General features: G+C 39.6%; 1 protein-coding gene across 3 annotated transcripts; it reads right to left on the bottom strand.

Moving 5' to 3' along the window:
* Positions 1-1,982: 1,982 nt before the first annotated feature.
* Positions 1,983-19,682, bottom strand: USPL1 (ubiquitin specific peptidase like 1). 3 transcript variants are annotated; one of them, XM_032099532.1, is made up of 9 exons: positions 19,643-19,682; positions 15,311-15,477; positions 14,641-14,769; positions 12,738-13,395; positions 9,768-9,854; positions 9,224-9,353; positions 7,850-7,975; positions 7,032-7,192; positions 1,983-5,483 (listed from the first exon to the last, which is right to left on the bottom strand). In XM_032099532.1, exons 2-9 carry the CDS (start codon positions 15,407-15,409, stop codon positions 3,583-3,585), a joined length of 3,291 nt encoding a protein of 1,096 aa, XP_031955423.1. In that variant the 5' UTR covers positions 15,410-15,477; positions 19,643-19,682; the 3' UTR covers positions 1,983-3,582. The 3 variants fall into 3 exon arrangements, with proteins under 3 accessions (XP_031955423.1, XP_031955422.1, XP_031955424.1); XM_032099531.1 differs by lacking the exon at positions 19,643-19,682 and having other exon boundaries at positions 15,311-19,604; XM_032099533.1 differs by lacking the exon at positions 19,643-19,682 and having other exon boundaries at positions 15,382-15,451.
* Positions 19,683-19,762: the final 80 nt, after the last annotated feature.

Genomic DNA, 19,762 nt, shown 5'->3' with positions numbered 1-19,762 from the left:
GCTTTGCAAAAGGAACACAGACAAGACACAATGGCTCTCCCTGATATATTGTCAGGAAGAGAATAATTATTTAAAGCAAAAACAGTGATAGAAGAATAAATGGCAATAGCCAGCCATTAAAAACATTAAGATCAAAATCAGATTTGTAATCAGCACCACAGTAGATTTCTAGAGCAGTGCTCTAGCAGGTATGCAGCTAGAAATCCATCCAGGCAACTTCTTTGCAGATGTGTTGGTTTATTGTAGGCAGGATGCAAGAAGGCAGCCCTTTTTTTCACCCTTTACTCTAAGAGGTGTTTGAATATATCATCAAGTAGTAAGATCTGAATCACAGTGCTGTATCTGCAGAGCTGATTCCAAACTCTGAGTGCCACAATTATGCCTTTCCCAAATCACAAGACACAGACTAACAAGGCTCTGCAGAGGGATCTGGAAAGGCTGGACTGAAGGGCTGAGGCCAATTTTGTGAGGTGCAACAAGGCTGAGTGCTGGGTCCTGCTCTTGGGTCACAACAACCTCATGCAGTACTACAGACTGGGGGCAGTGTCTGGAAAGCTGCCCGGCAGAAAAGGACCTGGGAGTGCTGGTCAATGGCAGCTGAACGTGATCCAGCTGCGCGCAGGGGGCCAAGAAGGCCATTGGCATCCTGGCCCGTATTGGCAATGGTGTGGCCAGCAGGACCAGGGCAGTGACGGTCCCCTGTCTTTGGCACTGGTAAGGCCACACCTCAAATCCGGTGTTCAGTTCTGGGCCCCTCACTACAAGGACATGGAGGTGCTGGAGCGTGTCCAGAGAAGGGCAATGGAGCTGGGGAAAAGTCCAGAACACAAGTCTGATGAGCAGCAACTGAGGGAGCTGGGGTTGTTTAGCCTGGAGAAAAGGAGGCTCAGAGAGCTTATTGCTCTCTACAACTACTTGAAAAAATGGTGTAGCCAGGTGGGGGCAGGCCTTTTTACCTAGGTAGTAAGGAACAGGATGAGAGGAAATGGTCTCAAGTTCTACCATGGGAGATTAGATTGGGTGTTAGGAAAAAATCTCCTCTCTGAAAGGGTGGTTAGCTACTGGAAGAGACTGCCCAGGGAAGTGGTGGAGTCACCATCCCTGGAAGTGTTCAAAATACGTAGATCTGGTATTTGGGGATATGGTTTAGTGGTGAAGATGGCAGTGCTTGAAGCCATTAGACTTTGGGAAATTTATACTAGAACACTGATAAAACCTCCATAATACAGTGCCAGCTTCTGATCACTACCTGTACTTGCTATATGCCCACCTGGTGTACTTCCAATGACAGAAAACTACTACAATACTTTGTGCTCTCTTTATGGCAAATAATAAGCTGCATTTTAAAACTAGTCTTAATACAAAACATCCAGTAATGTTTCAAATTTCAACCAGTTTCTTTAGTCATGAGGTTTTTATTCAACCTCAGCTGAATTCCCACTTGCACAGGATCGGAGGCAGTAAAACATTTATGGAAACAAACAAATCCATACTGCATCATCTTTAGTTTTCTGTTTCAGAAAAAAAAGGCAGCCAGGAACATGCAGCACCAACAGATTTATTTTCATACCTACTTTACTCTCAAGTGCTATTTGTTTGCTCTTAGATTCTATATATACCTGGATCCACACTGAATCCCACGCAGCTGCTGACCAAGGACTCCCAACTTCAGTTTGTGGAGGGAGTGCCAGTGGTGACCAGAGGTCCCTCCTTCTGTCTAGGCGTATCTGCACAGCAGGTGTGCACCCACAACCTCCCTCCTCTGCTATGAACCCCACTATAAACCTCACCATCAGGACCTCCTCATCTTCTAGAGCAGGGTCTCTTCCTCCTGTTGCCTTGTGCATTCTGCATCACCAACCCTGGGCTTGCTGCTTTACTCACCCCCTGGGTCTGTGTTGTGTCCCAAGCCAGTGGTGAAGGAGCTCCCATGTCACAGCTGCAGGTCACTGCAACCCATTCATGGATAAGTCAAACTCTCATTGTGGTCAGCTTTTTTTTTTGTTTTAATTAGGGAATTCACAAACGGGCAAACATTTCACCAGCAGTATGCCAGCCCTTAACATCCAGAATCCATTCATTTGTTTTCTATTGTAACATTACCAATTACAGTATTTGAAACAAAAAACCAGCTCAAGTTCTTCACAAAAACTTACATTTCAAGAATGAAACTACTCACTGCCTGAAGTACCAGTTTGGTAACAATGTACCCAACTGCAGCAGAAATAAGTTGACACTGTGAGTTCAGGGCCAGTGATAGTTTTTCAAACACTTTTTAAACCTAGTTCAAACAATCCACAACCATTAAAATCTGTAGCCACGCCTTGTAATAGCATTATGTTCAACTGCATGTACTGGAAAAATAAGACTGAGCATTTAATGTTTTGAACTTGGGATCTAAAACGATGAAAAAATGCAGAACGCCTCTAAAAATGCCTGGTATAAAGACTTGCTGATAAAATCCTTATTTCCAAGAACAAGAAAAATGTACAGCTAATCTAACCTGGCATATAATACCCTCAGCTTTGTGTCTATGCATTTAAAAAAGACTCCCAATCTAGCAAAATGAAAGCTATACAAATCCTGAAACATCAAGGTGTGAATCCCTCTGCTTACTCACTGCTGTCTTGCCACATTTTTCCATTACTTTCTTCCTACTGACCTTGTCTCTCCTTGGCATCTTACATACGGATGGGGGTGCGCTGCTTGAGTCATGAAAAACTCAGTGACAACAGTAATAGGCATTAACTTAACAGTTAAATTAATTCTTAGAAACCTTTCTTTCATTAAATTATTTTGCAGCTCATCTGCAAGGTACATCTGATAGTGATGCAAACTCCGGACTGAATCTTACTAATTCTACTTTAAAAAAATAACCTGGCTCAGAAGAATATTCTGCCGAGTTATATTCACAGTTGCCCAGGATGAAGACTCAGTACATGCTGTAACTTTAAATAGGACATTTTCTACCGTGTCTCCATCATTCTTTTGGATCCAAGGGGTGTATACATCAACAGGAGCTTGTAGAATAGTAATTCTGTAAGGAGTTGAACAGCAACCTAACAGAATGCCAGCCTCAAGTTTATAATGTTACAAATGATCTTCTTATCAGAGGATGCAAAATTCCCTAATTACAGAAGGTACCCAAAAATTTTTTTTTAAATGTTGGACAAAATAACTTCAGGAGTTGAGTGATCCCATAAAATAAATCACTACTACATAAACAGTATTTCTTACACCATTACATCATCAAGATTACAGAACTTAATTATTTCTCAAACTCACTAGAGTATGGATGTTTTTCATATTAAAAGCAGCAAAATTAAGACTCATAGGAGCTTTTAATTAAGAATCATCATCGTATCTGACAGCTAAAATAACTGCTTCTCAGAAAAATAAAATTAATTAAACCCTGATTTGCTTGTTACAATAAAATGTTAAGAAAAAAAATACCTCAAATGTAAATTGTTCAAGTACAGCCAGTGTGCAATTAAACAAGTTATATAATATAATTTAGTAGTGCTTTGTTCAAAATATACATAATACTGAAAAAATACTTAAACCCAAGAAACTGAGTATTTATCAAGTTTCAAACAGAGTTTCATCAAAATGAGGTAAATCTATGTCACCTGCCATTGAGCTTGGTGCTGAAATGGAGAACAGGTCTTCGAGGATATCATCTCTTGTAGGACTTTCAAAAGGAAGTTTTTTCACACTGTGTTTGTTTATTACATCAAGCTCCATATTAGTATCCTTTACAGGACTGTAGTAATTGTGGTCCTCACTTGTCACTGCTGCCTGCGGCGCACTGGTGTTCTCATCGGACACGGTTGCTGCCATGCAGCTGTCCACCATTTCCATGTACATACACTCATCTTCGCTCTTTGCAGTCTTCAAGGAAGCGACAGCTGAAGTAGGGGACAGTAATTCCGCCAGTATTTCATCAGTGTTATTATGGTCAGTGCACCCTGGCACAGGCTTTGCATTAAATTTAGATTCATTACCTGTGACATCAATCTGATACTGCAGCTCCCTTAAAAAGCTCTGCAATAACTCACTGTCATTTTGAGATTCAGTTTGCAATGGGGTGCTTATGTCTCCACTCACAGGTTTTTCCTCTTTCATCTGTTCCACTGCTAATCTATCCAGTGAAGCCAATTTCTTCTTTTTAGCATTAAGTTTTTTTAACAATTTTAGGCGAAGTTTTTTTGTTTTGTCACTCTCTGACTCTTCTGCCTTCCCAGAGTTATAGCCAGGTGAAGGGAACTGAGTCACTTTACCTGAGGTACCCAGCGTACTTCCCAACTTATTCCATGTTGGACCTGCAATAGCGATATGATTTGCTGTTGGAAGACAAGTGCTTTGAGAAAATCCTTTGAAATTTGGTAAAGGATGAGTATTATTACTCTGAGGAGCTAGTAACTTCAGCGTCTCAACTGTTTTCTTTGTACTTCTGCTTTGAAATCCACCAAAGTTACTTGCGCCCTTAATTGGCAGCCGTACTTCACTTGCTTTTTGCACTGAGGGAGTTTTGCAACTTCTCTCATTCTTGAGAGCTGAGGCACTTGAAGGCATAAAAGAAGTATTCTTGTTCAATAATTTTTTTACCCAGCTTCCTACAAATCCTCCTTTTTTGTCTTTGTGTGAAGGCTGAACCGAATTATTGGCACCAGAAGGACTGCCAACTTGAGAATTAACTACAGTTTTGCTTGCATCTTTCAAATCAGGTGATTTTTGTATATTATTTTCTACTGCTAGCAACTTTTTGTTTAGCAGTAGTTCTGAATTCAATCCATGTTCTCTGTTAGCTAAATTAGTTCTGTCATTTGTTCGAGAAGGCGATGAGTCAGATGAATCAGGGTCATGTTTTTTGGGCACAGGAGGAGTAATATTTACTGGGTTCAACTCTTCTAGAGGTAAGCAAATACTGGAATTTTCATACAACATGGATTTATTGTGCATAGCTAGACTAGTTCCAGCAAACTCTCCTGGATATGGAGTGCTAAGTGAAAAAGCTGGTTCCTGCTGTTGCGGTGTGCCCCATCCATCAACAAGGTTATTTCCCACCATCTGTCCGTTCAGCAGCAATTTATCTTCCGAGTCAATTAGAACTTCTTCAAGCATCAGTGTAATAAGATCATCATCTCCCAGATTTTCTAAACCATGATGAACAATACTTTCATCCTCAGCTACTCGCTGCTGTTTCTTCTCCAGAGTCCTCACAGAATCCTCTTTGCGGTGTTCTGCAGGTGTTTTGCCTACAGTGTTATCAAAACCACAGTGCAACACTGTGGAATTTGACTGCACATTATTAAGAGGAAAATCTTCACTATTTTTACTTTGGAACTGTGAATTCAGTTCTTCTGGCACATGGGATGCTTTCTTTTCCCAGATAACAATATGAATCTCTGAAGGAGGAACTTCAAATCTTTTATGTCTCTTGCAATATGGACCCTTTAAATCATCACATTCAAGCCAAGTTCCTGAAAAATAGCAATCAGTGCAGAGACTCAGAGACTTTTAAAATTTAAGTCACTATCCTCACACTTGTCAAGTATTTTTATTAACCCATTCCCCTGACAAGCAGAAGATGGAGGGTTTTTTCCTCCAGAGAAAACTGGGAGACTTCCACTGTAAAAAGATCAAACACAAGAAGAACTTGCAGCAATATTATTACAGGTCAGAGTAGGTCAACCATAAAACAAAGCTAGCTGAGGGTTTTATCGGCTGACACATCTTGTCTGAAAATACCCTCACAGGTCTGAGGTAAGAACCACCTCTCAAGTTTCTCTGTAGACGTTTTCACTGCCTGGGTGGGAAGCACAGTAGCCAAAAAGAAACTGCTCATTTTAATACTCTTGTCTCATCACCTTCAAACTGTTCACAGATCATGAAAGAATATTTTACAGCTTTAAGAATTTGAAAACAGTATATATACGACACATAGGAGGTTCTTAACTAGGCATTTCCCAGCTGCTTCCTCTTCCCATTTCTTTTTTGTCTCTGGCAGTGTGACTTAGACAATTTTCATACTGTCACAACACTTCATAAAACTGCACTCCATTCTCTCCACAGAGGCATGAATATCAAAATATCACCTTTTCACCTTCTCTGATTATGGATCTTTCAAATGGTACAAGCACCTTACTATTAGTAATGTTTCTAACATGGATTTGTTCCTCCCACCCCTGAGGTGCCATAAAGTTCAGAAACAAAAAATAACTTCATTAATTGCTCATAGTACCATAGGTTACCTCGCTTCCAGCCAAGAATGGATGAATCACTGGTTTAAAAATAAACACTATTTGCTCCACAGTCATAGTCAGACTGCTTTTTTAACTTTTACGAAGTTATGAAGGGAAAAACTCTATAGCTAAATTACTTTTTCCAGTGAATCCACTGCAGGACAGCACACTGCTGAACAAATCAGTTAAACCAAGCCAAAACCTTCACCATGAGAAACAAGTTCCCCCAATTATTCACAACATTTTAATATGAAGTTTAGAATGCAGACAAAAGAAATCTTTGTTATTATATATCAACGGTTGAGACTATTGCAGTAACCCATAAAACAGTATTTCATGTAGACTCATGAAATATTATGGTAGATAAGAACCATAAACTTTATCTTATCTCTCTCTTTTATGAGGAAAGGCTGAGAGAGCTAGGCCTGTTCAGCCTTGAGAAAAGGCAACTGAGAGGGGACCTCATCAGTGTCTGCAAGCATCTGACGGGAGGTGTCAGAGGACGGACCAGGCTCTTTTTGGTGGTGCTGAGCAATAGGACAAGAGGCAATGGGCAGAAACTGATGCACAGGAAGTTGCACCTGAACATGAACAAGAACTTCTTTACTGTGCAGTGACTGTGTACTGGAACAGGCTGCCCAGAGAGGCTGCAGAATTTCCCTCACGGGAAATATTCTGGATGCCATCCTGTGCCATGTGCTCTGGGATGGCCCTGCTTGAGCAGGCAAGTTGGACCAGATGACCCCCTGTGGTCCCTTCCAACCTGACCCGTTCTGTGATTCTTACCATCAGGATTCAAAGACCAGCTTATGAAGTGCTTCTTATCTGTCTGGTATTGAACAATAGATGTTATTTGGTAGGTGTCCTCCTCAAACTGAAACGAGTATTTCTCCAGGTTGTTATGTGGCAAGCCTTCCACAAAATGGAACATTAATATTGAGGGTACTCTGACAAAGAAACAGAAAAGAACCAGTTTATTACAATAACACAGTGGCAAAAGTTCCTCATGAAAAAGTAAGGCATCTCTAAGAGTATGTGGTTCTGCCCTTACTATTCTACTTTCTCAGAGGACTCTTCAAATTGCACAGTAAGTGCAAAGGGAAAAGAATACCCCAACTGGACATTCCATTTCATTATAGATAGGGGAAAAAAAAGACCACCAAGTAAGGGATTCGGGGAGTGGGGAAAAGTTGAAAAAAAACACCCCTGTGCCATAAACACAGTAGCAAGGGACATCGTTCCCAAGTCAGATAAGTAAACAGATGATCAAACAACTTTCATCCACAGCAGGGGCTGTGAAAAGGCTGACACTGGATATCAGTTGTCTGTATTTACTACTTGATAGTTAAGTATTTATGACCTAATTCAAACACATGTGCTGGTCAGCATGTTAAACACTGCTCTGTTTCATGTTTAGTAAACACTATTTGCCATTTCAGCTTTTAAGAATGATCTGAAATGTTTAATAATGAGTATTGATCAGAGTTTAAGGTTTAGAATCTCTGCAAACAGAGTAATAGTTTGTTTTCAAAAGTCATAGGTTCAATAAATGAAGTCTCAGAACTTTATGTATGTTACTTTTGAGTTCACATAATCGAACTTACTTTTCCAAGATCATCTGCTGTCTTTGAGATGTATCACCACAGTTATTACATGGTCCAATATGAATAGCGTTAAGTGGATGCCAATCAGCAATTATATTTGTGAACGTTGTTAGTGTTTTCTTCAATCTGGACACACACACACACACACACACAAAAGGAGTAAGCTGAGGTGGTGATCAGAAAACAATAAATATACATACTTTACCAGGAGAATAAAAGTTATAAAAACATTATGGCAAACCCCAAATTCTATTCATGTTCATGCCATTTGTGTGGAATTCACTGTGACAGCATCACATCCAAGTTAGCCCTGAATTCAGTTCTGCCAAACAGTATCAGTCACAATTTGTTCTCAGCAGCCCTGCGGCCTTCAGTTTCACATTATTTGCTTTTTCTCCCTCTTAATGTTATCTCTGTTTCCTTTCCAACATACAACAGAGTTTGTACCAGGATCTGCATAATTTACTAGCTAATACAGAATCTCGAGGAGAAAGCAGCAACAAATTACCTGGGAATCCATGTTATACAAGGCTTTGTTTTTAAAAACCAGTACACTCATAGCAGAAATTACAGAGAAGTTACATTGTATGAAAATACAATGTATGGGATATTAAAGTGAAGTAACATAGTTTATTCATTCATTAGCCACAGAAAGGACTTCCTCTATATTCAACTGAAACGACATTTTTCAACTATTAAAAAAGCACAGAAGGTAACAAAGGCTTTTCAAGACATCCTATTAACCAGGGCTACATATTAACTTTCAAGAGTAACAGATAGCATTAATCTCATTTCACTTGGGGATCTAGAATTTTATTATATAAACCTAAGATAGTGGAAAGAAACAGATGTTTTTCAAATAAAATTAGCTGTCTTCTGAAGGTGTCTCTCTTTTCCTTCTGACTAAAAGGAGCCTAAATTACTAGCTTGTACCTGCAGCTACACAGAACTCAATTCTCAAGAAATTACTCCCCTGTAATACTATTTTAAAATAGATAAACTATGTTAGAGAATCTCTGATTCTTTGTAACCCAAATGAATATTCCAGGTATTCCTCAATAGCAGAAGTGTACTAGGCATATATTCTTTAGAACCACAACAATTTGTATATTCTCAGCAAAATATCAGAGTGAGTGTGGCCAGAGACACACACTATTACTTATTGTTTCTTTCTTAATTCATTGATAACGTAGTTTCTTAAGACATGGAATAGCAGTAAACTATTTGCAACTGAAAAAGCAGATCACGTAAAACTTCAACAACAAGCCTAAACTGTATAAACCCTGGAAATCTGAAGAAAACCAACCATCATATACAGACTTCAAAAGGTAAGGTGGAACAGCTATATAGAAGCTACTTATATAAAAATCTCACCGGTCCTGGTATTTGTGGCCACAACATACACATTCAAACTTCCATGAAAATGAATGCAAGAATAGTTTCTCAGCTGGTTGATCCAGTTGTAAGAGTAGCGGAAGTGCAAACACTGGATTCTCCATGTTACCTTCAAAGATGGGGCAAAAAAAATGGTCATTAAATATTTGAAATCACCTTTCAGTAACTCAAAAAGGAAGAAGACAAGCTTATTACTATGATTTAAATTTCAGTTATTATTTCAAGGCTCTATTTCTAATTCTCACACCAAAGGAACTGATCCATGTTATTAGGTTGTTATCAGTGACAATTTCATGACTATAGCAAAATTACAAAGACTACCTGCTCTCTAAAAAGTCAAAATGGGCAAAGGACAAACCAGCCAATCATACTGTAAAGTATGTGCAAGTCACCAAAAGAAACAAATGTATTTCCAAACTTTCTTGTATGCATACATATACACATACTTTTATGTATGACATAAAAGGCTTTACATCTAGGGTCTCCTGACAGTAATTACTGAGATGCTGCACTAATTACTTACCCAATTCACACCTAGGCTGAGGCTGAAGTTGTGTAAACATTATGTTTCTGATTTCATTGAGAAGAGATTCTGCTTTCGGAAGAACATCTAAAGAAAAAAATACATATGTCTTCACGTAGTCATGTGTAACAGCCCCCACACCCTTTCACACACATGTACCCCTAGCATGCACTCCCTCTCTGCAAACCAGTGCTTTTCATATTGACCCATACTTGCCTAAGACTTGTTGCTAGAACAGCCAATTCTTGGTATTAATTGATTTGAAAATTAGAGAAGAATTTACACAAGTTACTCACATTTTACTGCAGTCTGCTGACTAAAATCTACTTGATATGACTTAAATTACAACTAAGAGCATGCACCAACAGCTACATAGTAACAATTTTTAAGTATAGTGAGACCACACATTAGAAATCCTGCAGATTCAGAGATTAAAAGAAAACTTTAAAACCTAAACACTAAGATCAAAAGCACAAAAATTCGCTTACATGCTTTCTAATGCTATACAATTCAAATAATAAAAGATTTAAAAGTATTGTTTCAGATTAAATACCAATTTCCTAAGTGAGCCTTTAAAATAGTAATTTTAAATTGAAAAACATTTTTTACTTTATATATGAGTATGTATTTTCATTCTGCATGTTGTTTCAACACAAGCACATTCTTTAAGTACAAGCAAGAACATAATTTCTAGTACACAATCATGATCATAACCTGCAGAAGTTAAAGGAAATATTTAGACTAGCTGTTGAAACCGTTTATAACATATAAACTCTGTGTACAGAAAAAAAAGAAGCTTCTTGCAGGTAAATTGCTTTTGTTTTTAAAAACAGCTGTATGCAAAAAACACTGTAAAATCACACAGAGGAGCAGAATAAATTCTACACCTATTCTCCACAACAACACTATTCATCCAGTTCCCTTTCTACTGTTACCCAAGCTTCTTGCAGGTAAATTGCTTTTGTTTTTAAAAACAGCTGTATGCAAAAAACACTGTAAAATCACACAGAGGAGCAGAATAAATTCTACACCTATTCTCCACAACAACACTCTTCATCCAGTTCCCTTTCTACTGTTACCCAAGCTTCTTGCAGGTAAATTGCTTTTGTTTTTAAAAACAGCTGTATGCAAAAAACACTGTAAAATCACACAGAGGAGCAGAATAAATTCTACACCTATTCTCCACAACAACACTCTTCATCCAGTTCCCTTTCTACTGTTACCCAAATAAACCGATTTGTTTTGCAGCAATTGAAATGGAAAGGTTTAAGTTCTTTCAAACAACACTGTATACCAACACTTAACATTCCTATTTAAGGGTTACTGCTCATCAGAGCTCTTTTGCAAACACTGCCCAGCAGAGAAAAACACCTCAGACAGCTTCTAGCAGAGAGCTTCCCAGTAACAGCTGAACACCTAAACTCAAGCAGCCTGACTTTCTGGCAAGCACAGTACATGAACTAGTTCAGAATATTTTGGAGTTTTCTCCCCACTTTATAACATGGACTAAACCACTTTTGATACACATTATTTTTCCCAGGAAAGATAGGACATTCTTCAAGTTACCTGTTCTGTGACTGTGGTCTATATTCAAACACATAGAGTCCAACAGAATGTCCATTGAAATTCATGAGAGGTACTGGCTAACCAGAAAGCTTTATTACTTCTGTAACAGATGATGTCATAGAAGTTTAGACTTATGACACCAGTGGTCCAGTTCAAGAGAAACAAAAACCCCATGATCTTAGTTTAAGAGTCTTAAACAGAATTCACAGAACAGAAAATGACTAAAGGCCACACCAGTAGAATACAGTGACATGTCCTCCTCTGAGTGCAGCTGTGCTGCCTCGAAGATTTCCCCCAGCTGCCCATCACAGCCCTGAGCTTGGAGGCTACAGTCCTCCAACCTGTTAAGCTGAGCTGACCTGTTAATCCCCTGTTAAGGGCTACTGAGTACTCACTAACCCTTTCCAGACCATATGATCCAGGTTAATGTGTTTGACTACTTCTGACTAAAACAGGTTAGGAAGTGCTGTCATCTACAGCAGCTTCCAAACCTCAGGGGAAGCATTCCTTCAATGAGCACAGCTGGAGCCAGAAAAGAATGTATGTTCCCAGTGATGCCTTAAGAGGCCTCCCAGAAACAGAGACTAGACAGGAGCAAGGGAATAAAGTAGGTATTTATTTGAAAGGCCTTCAAAGGTACCCCCTGGGGAGCCTGAAGCTATTCTTAAAATGGACCCCAAGATGGACCCCAGGTCATGAGTTCTTCACTGTGTTATAGGTTTGGTTCATTTGCATAGCAGGGTTAATTCTCCAATTAAAGCTTCAGTTTTCCCTGCAGCTTACCCCCCCATAGCAGCTCTTTGGTTTATACTTTTGAGTCTAGGACAGTCTTGGTGTCCTTGGAAAGCAGGGCCGGAGAGGCTTTGTTATGTCTGCCTAGCATGAGAGAGCAGAAATTAACAGGCTACAAGAAACTTCAGAGTCACACACCAAGCAGTACAGAATTTGAAAAATGTAAAAGTTAAAACCGAAGGCATCACCAGCTTTACTATTTTTGATGTGACAAGGCAACTCCCATTTACACAAGGATATAAAACACAACAGAAATTATTCTGAAGATTAAGATTAGAACAGTATCCCAAAATGTTAGGCAACACAGGGGAAGGAAACAAAGCAAGGGTGAACTAAATAAATAATTCATAAAATCTTTATGTTGGTTGTGACCAAAAAAATTCAAGAGATGCTTGGTGTTCAAAGACAGCATGTTTGCCCCAAGAAAAACAACTTTGGATGTTACCAGGATTTTGCTAGATAAAGCACACTATTCTGCAAATTCATGGTAATAGTTTTATCTTTTGTGATCTTGAGATACAATGGAGGCATTTATAAGCGTGCTGTACTAAATTCCACGTATTTGTAGCAGATCAGTCTGACTATGAGAAAACAGCAGCTATGTTTACTCACCTCTCACTTTGCTCCTTTTACAGGTATTCAGAAGAACAGATGCTTCATTATATTTTGTTAAGAGTTTCTGGAGTAAACATTTTCCATTGTTATATTCTTCTGCTAGAGCAAATTTTAATGTTTCTAAGTGTACCAGTGCTGACAAAATACAATCTAACCAACAAAGATTATGTATGTTTCTCCACTGAAGACACAAATCTCTGTCATTAGTGGAACCTTTATCCTCTTCAAGTGAAATTTCAGATGCTGTTGATAAAAGTTCAGAATTTGGCAACAGTTGTGTTTTGGGACTAGAAGTCTTTGGTGGACTTTCTTGGTAGTTGTTGGTCTTGGTGGCTGTTTCGAAATCCACCTTCGGCATGCAGGACCCCACATGGTTGCCAGGGTTTTGCTGGTCATTTTGTAATACATCATGTAGGCTTGCCTTGAGAATACACAAACTATTCTGGTAGCATTTCACAACAGAGTCTGCATTAATGGTGGGCTCAACACTGAGCACATTGTTAGCTCTTGCTTTTTTTGGATCTGCTTTGACAGCAGAAAAGTCACTGGTTTCACCCAATTTCCTTTTCTTATGAGTAGATGGAACTTGATGATTTTCTGAACCAGTAGATGTAATTATGCTGTTTAATGGTTTATAACCAAGTGGGTAGATACACTAAAGGAAAGAAAGAAGGTTACAGTGAAATCTTCAAAGAAATTTCAGGTGAACAAGAACTAAAGAAAGTACAAAAAATGCTTTCAAAATGGAACGTTGAATCATAGTATCATAAAATAGCTTGGTTTGAAAAGGACCTTACAGACCAGCCATGGGCAGGGACACCTTCCACTAGACCAGGATGCTTAGACCCCCATCCAACCTGGCCTTAGGGACTTCTGTAAACTGATATTTTAATTAAATCAATACATATATTCAACATGTGTATGACAGGAGGAAGGGTGTTACAAGACACTACTGTCTTAGAACCAACTGTGAAATAAATATATCAGTAGTGATAATTCAACACTACTTTTCCAGTAAGCTCTTCCAACCTCTGCAAACAACATAGTTGTGCTAAGGAGAGTCCTCTTGCTTTATTCTGCTAAATCCATTCCTTTAGGATACAGATTGGACATTATTATCTCATGCCTAGGAGACTACTGGTGCCCAAACTTGCAGGGTATCTTTCAGGCTAGCTCAATGACCAGGTAGCAACCAGAATATAGACAAATCTCCATTTACCAGTCTCCAGAACTATACTATAATTAGTTAAAAGCAGGAAAGAATGGGAAAAGCAACTCTGAGACCCCTATCTAGTCTAGTTTCTACTAATTTAAGGACACCAGTCTGTTTGGGATTGCTATACCCTCCCCACATACATGGAGCAGTGAAGGGAGAGGCAGCAAAATCACAACTCAAATATTAAGCAGCACAGAAATCCAGTTAGGGTTAAAATTTAAAAAAAAAAAGGGGGGGGGGGGAAGGAAGGCAAGACATTGTAATTACAATTATAAATCTATTTGCATTACCCAGACTTAAAGAAGGAAAAATGGGAGACTCACATCTGCTAGAGTCATGCACTGGTTACATGGATCATCAAATATTCACCTTCTACTCTGACTTGTACAAAAATTTATTTAGTACCACTTGTGGTCCCTTGTTATATAAGAAGAACTCTCCTTTATTTCACTTTAATTTACTCTCTTTAATCCTTTAGGGTAGCTACCTGTGCTTAAACACCGCATATACACAGGTTAGTTCTGTTTTTCCCTATATGCAAGCAAATACCCTGCAGCATACACTCAGAGGGGTCCTATTTCAACAGTCTGCTTACCACCAACAAAATCATGGACTTAGAGAGGTGTAATTCCTGAAGGTAAAGGCCTCTGCAGGGCCAAGTAAAACTCTTTATTAGTGTAATACCTGAGGATTTTCACAAAGAAAAATGGACTCCTGAAAATTAAGGCGGTAAGTCCGTAAACCTTGGATCTGACCCTTCTCTTCGCAGACTGGACAATACTCATGTGCAGGTGTTTCCACAGGATTACAGTTCTAAAATAAAAACAAACCAAGAAAGATAAAGCAACATAAATTTATGTGTTTCATACATTATCCCAAGGTAAGACATACTTATCAAGATACACAATCATTGTTCAACTTCTAGATATAATACAATATAAAAAAGCAAACTACATTGGTTTCTTTTTTATTATTTTTAATATATTTGTATGGTAGCATGTTTTAAATAAATTTATGTTTTTATTTAAATATTCAAATAAGGTGTCTTTAACAACACAATTATGCACATTTTATTCTACTTGAACTGAACCATAGGACCCTTATTGCCAGGGAACACAAGCTCAGATCTTTGAAAGACACATCAATTTTCATAGGAATGCAAACAGTTGTAAAAATAGTGCCAGTAAAAACACATAGGCACGTATTTACTTAAAATAATCTTTCGCCATTTTTATAGATTTCCGTGGAAAATAATTTTGGGTTTTTTTTTTTGTTAAATTAAGACCAATTAGAAATCTCTCAAAACAGAGAAAAATATGAACTTTGCACATATGTAAAACAAGTTTCAACTGACTTTTCCCAAATACCCCACCATGTGGAGTGTCGATTTCCCTATACCAGTCCCTTCTCCAATCACTTGCAAACCATTTGTAGTCTTCTGGGTATCCATCATTCTGAGCCACTGGCTAACTTATGTCACTTGTAACAGTGTCATGATCACTAAGGGTTTTTCAAAGACTCCTGAAAAATAAGAAGTGAATAAAACAATTAAAGAAAAATTAGATTGAAGTTTGGGAAAAAAAAAAAAACGAACAACAATGCAGATTGCATAATTTGTGGAAATTAATTCAGAAGAGTAATTCCTAAACTGAAAGCACTTTTTTTTGTTCTAGTGCAGACTATGAATTCAAAACTTTGAATTAAGAACTACAGGGACCAAATCCTGCTCCTGTTGACTTGAAACCAACTAAAATAAATATATATCTCTTCAGGATGCATGAGGACATTAAGTTGAATTGCAAAGTCAGCCATGTAGTATCTTTCCTTCAGCCATAGCTGTTGCCTTTTCATACTTCAATGGAAAACATTCTCTCCCACACCATGATGTCCTTTCAATCCTTTTATACAGTACAGCAACAAGTCCTCACAAAAAAAAAAAAATTCTCCAGGCATTCTTGAGACCAGTATAAATACTAGTTCAACCTAAACCTACTTATAATATTTGGCAATGAGAAACCCTACAGAACTGCATGGAATGCTAAAAACCAACAGAGCATGAATTTAGAAAGCACAGTAGAAAAACACAACCACTCATTTCAAATCAGACCTCAATGGCAACTTAAGAGTAGGTCAAAATGAGATGATGTCCTAATGACACTTTCAATGTGTCCAGCAGCACTTTTCAGAATTATCAGGCTGCAGCATGTAAATAGAGTATTCCCTGGCTTATGAAACTAATGGTTGTAATAGAAGGCAAGAACATAAAAATATCAATCCATGTGTCTTAGAGCACATTAGGCTTTCAAAGTAATGTGGTAGGGTGCACAAGGAACAGCACGGTCCAGGGCTCACACAAGGTGAAAATTAATGAATTAGCTCAAGGTATAAAAGCTTGCGTGAGTATAAAGGAAAGACAAGCACCCTGACTTTTCACATAGTGGCAACAGCACTACCACACTGCCACTCAACTCTGTTATCATGTATTTAGTCTAGCCAGGAAGTTGACTTGTTTTATACAAGTTGTACAGATAACAACCTTTATCATAGGATGTATCATACTAAAATACATAACTTTACTTTTCAAGGGACTTTTAGTCAATTCCTTGGTCTAATGCAGTCTCAGCTCTCCAGAGTAAATAAAAAACAGATCACATGACAGAAACTCCTGAGAAATTTCTCACCGCAAAAATTCAACACACACTCAAAAGGTTAATAACACTAAGAACCTGCAGGTTGTTCCTTTTTAAGCATGCCTTGGTTTTAGAAAACATACTTATTTCTTTGCAAGGCCCTGTTAACCCTGTCAGGTCTCTCAAAAGGAAAGCAAGTTGGTTTTTTCCGGTTATGTTCAGTTTGTTACTTCTGCGCTGTTCTTTTTAAAGCTTAAATCTTGAGATGTATAAGATGATGCACAATACCTCCCCCAGCTATAATCACCCAGCCAATAGTACCACAGTACTGGAATAATGACTTTTGTTGCTCTTACAAAGATGATAACGTTTTTTAAAAATTATTTATCCTTTTAGTTCAAAAAGAAACACAACAAGCAAATAAAATGGGTCTGCCAGTACTAGATATACAGAGTGGTATGAAGAGGTCTGCTTGTACTCTTCAAAGTTTCTAATATTACAGGAAGTTATTGGTGATATCTGCACAATGTACAAAAATTGGGCATCAGATCAACATCGCCAAGAAAAGCAGCAAAGCAAAAGACTGCTGCATCAAGCACTGCAACATCTCATTGCAGCCACATGCAACAACCGCATTACAGATGGGAAAGTACACAGGAATGCACGTTCAAACTTACTGGGTCATGTTCTAAACAATTAATGCTACTTTCCATCTTTAAGTCTGAATATGGAAAAATGTAATGCAAAAATATGCTATGGATGTGACTTAATTACCCTCATGCTGTAGCTACGCTTCCTTGAGTAGATGAGTTGATCTAACAACTTGCTGCTGCAGAATAGGGGCATCTTTTTTCTGTTTCCCTCCCCTCCATGATCCCTGACAGCTCACACCCTCATCAGACTTTCCATGAGCTAAATGAACTCACAAAACAGCAGAAAACTTAGTAAAGCACAAGTTTTTCTGCTATTCCAGGGAGTTAAATTGGCCTTCAATGACCTAGGAGGGCAGAAGACAGAAAATAAGGAAAAGATGAAGGACTGGAAACATATGGACTTGAACTGTTAAATGGCTAACAAACTGGCTGGATGGCCACATCCAAAGAGCCACAGCTCAATGTAGCAAGCACAAACCAGTAACGAGTGGTGTCCCTCAAGGGCCCATATTGGGGCCAATACTATCTTCAGCCATGAGACACAGACTGTGGGATCCGGATTCTGCCCCTCCACTCTGCTTTGCTGAGATCCCATGTGAAGTGCTGGGAACTGTGTAATGATGTGGACCTGCTGGAACAAGTCCAGAGGTGGGCCTCTGACAAAGACATCACAGGACTGGAGCGCCTCTCCTATGAAGAAAGGCTGTGAGAGTTGAGATTGTTCAGCCCAGAGAAGAGAAGGCTCTGGGGAGACCTTACTGCAGCCTTTCACTACTTAAAAAAGGCTTATAAGAAAGAGATAGAGAGCTTTTACTAGGATCTGTAAAGTACAATGTGCAGTTGTTCTAAATTAAAAAAGGCAGATTTAGATTGGATGAAAGGAAAAAATTCTTTACAATCAGGATAGTGAGACACTGGGAGAGGTTGCTCAAGGAAGCTGTGGATGTATCATCACTGGAAATGTTCAAGGTCAGGTTGGACAGACCTTAGAAGAACCTGGTCTAGTGGAAGGTGTCCCTGCCCACAGCAGGGGGGTTGAACTAAATGATCTTTAAAGGTTCCTTCCAGCCCAAACCATTACACAATTCTATGGTAAAAGGGACCTGGGCTTTTGAGGATAGCTGTACCTTGTGAAACAGTACTTTATGAATTAGAATGAGTTACAAACTGCAAAAAGAAGGCAACAACACTGATTACACTACAGTGAAGAGAACATCTCCTTGTTTAAAGGCTAAAATGAGGCTTTAAAATGACCTTTCTGCACCTTGCAAGTCTTGTTTCCTTCGTCGAGGGCATATTGAAACGATTAAAAGAAACAAAAGTGAGGGAAAAAAAGTCTTGTTAGTTAGATTTGCATTCTTTACACAAAAAGAAATCAGAGTATTAAATTTTTTTCTTTATCTGAGGTCATAACAACAAATATCTAAATCACAGTCCCTCCCTCAAAAACTGGCAGTTTTGGCCACAAAATGTATTTTGTTACATGCAACAGTAACATCGTTCCTGTCAGAAAGCAACTCTCTCTCTACAGCACAGCCTGTAAGTACTGGGCAGAACTGAAAACCTCCATGGTGTGGGAGCAAACACAAATTCCTTTCCTGAAAATAGCCTAACATAGACTAAGCAAATAAAGCTGATGACATTGCAAAACAAACCAGCATGCAACATCATTACTCCACTGTTCTAAGAGCTTCTTCTACAGTCAGACTTCTCTGAGACCTCTACATAAACGCTTTTATGGGTGTATGACAAGGGATGGGAACTACGTCTTGCTGACAAATCATTCAGTCCTTCTGACACAAAAACGCGAGTGTGGGAAAAACCCAGCCTAAACTAGTGCAGTTTATTATAGCTGCAGCTAAGAGATGCAAGATTTCAGGAAGGCAGGCGATCTGTGTCCCAAGGCAACATAAATGAGAGGCACGGGGGGTGGATGCCACCTAACCAGCGGTCAGGGCAGGGCCGGCCCAGTGCGGGGCTGCTGCCCGCCCTCCCTCCCTCCCGCACCGAAACGTGCTCGGCTTTTTCAGATCAACATATGGTTAAACTGCCTCCTGAGTTCTTATTCCACATCCAGAGTGATCCACATGCTACCGAAAGACTGCAGAACGAAAAAGCGTTCACAGAATAATCGCTGAACACGAGAAAACCGTGCCACGGGCGGATGTGTGGAGACACACGCGGTACCTCTCCGGGCACATGCATCCCTGACGAGCGAGGCACGGAGAGCCCGCACCCTTCACCGCACTGCTACTGACATGAAATACTCAGTCGGCATTTCGGGACCCGCGAGACCCCCCCGCTCTCCGCCCCGGCCGCACCGAAGGGTCAGGACAGGCCAGGCCCGTCGCGCTCGGCGCCAGCCGCCTCCCGGCCCGCCGGGCTCAGCGGCCCCGCTCTCACCTACGGCCGCCGCCGCTCCCGGCTCCCGCCGCAGCCCCAGACCCCGCCGCGAGTGGCCGCCGCCGCTGCCCGCTCGGCCGCCGCCGCTGCGCAGCTTCCGGCGCTCCCGCCGCCATGCGG

This window comes from Corvus moneduloides, chromosome 2, assembly GCF_009650955.1.
Source record: "Corvus moneduloides isolate bCorMon1 chromosome 2, bCorMon1.pri, whole genome shotgun sequence".
Taxonomy (NCBI): domain Eukaryota; kingdom Metazoa; phylum Chordata; class Aves; order Passeriformes; family Corvidae; genus Corvus; species Corvus moneduloides.
Note: the sequence above shows the minus strand (reverse complement) of the source record. Positions and strands in the feature narration are given on the sequence as shown.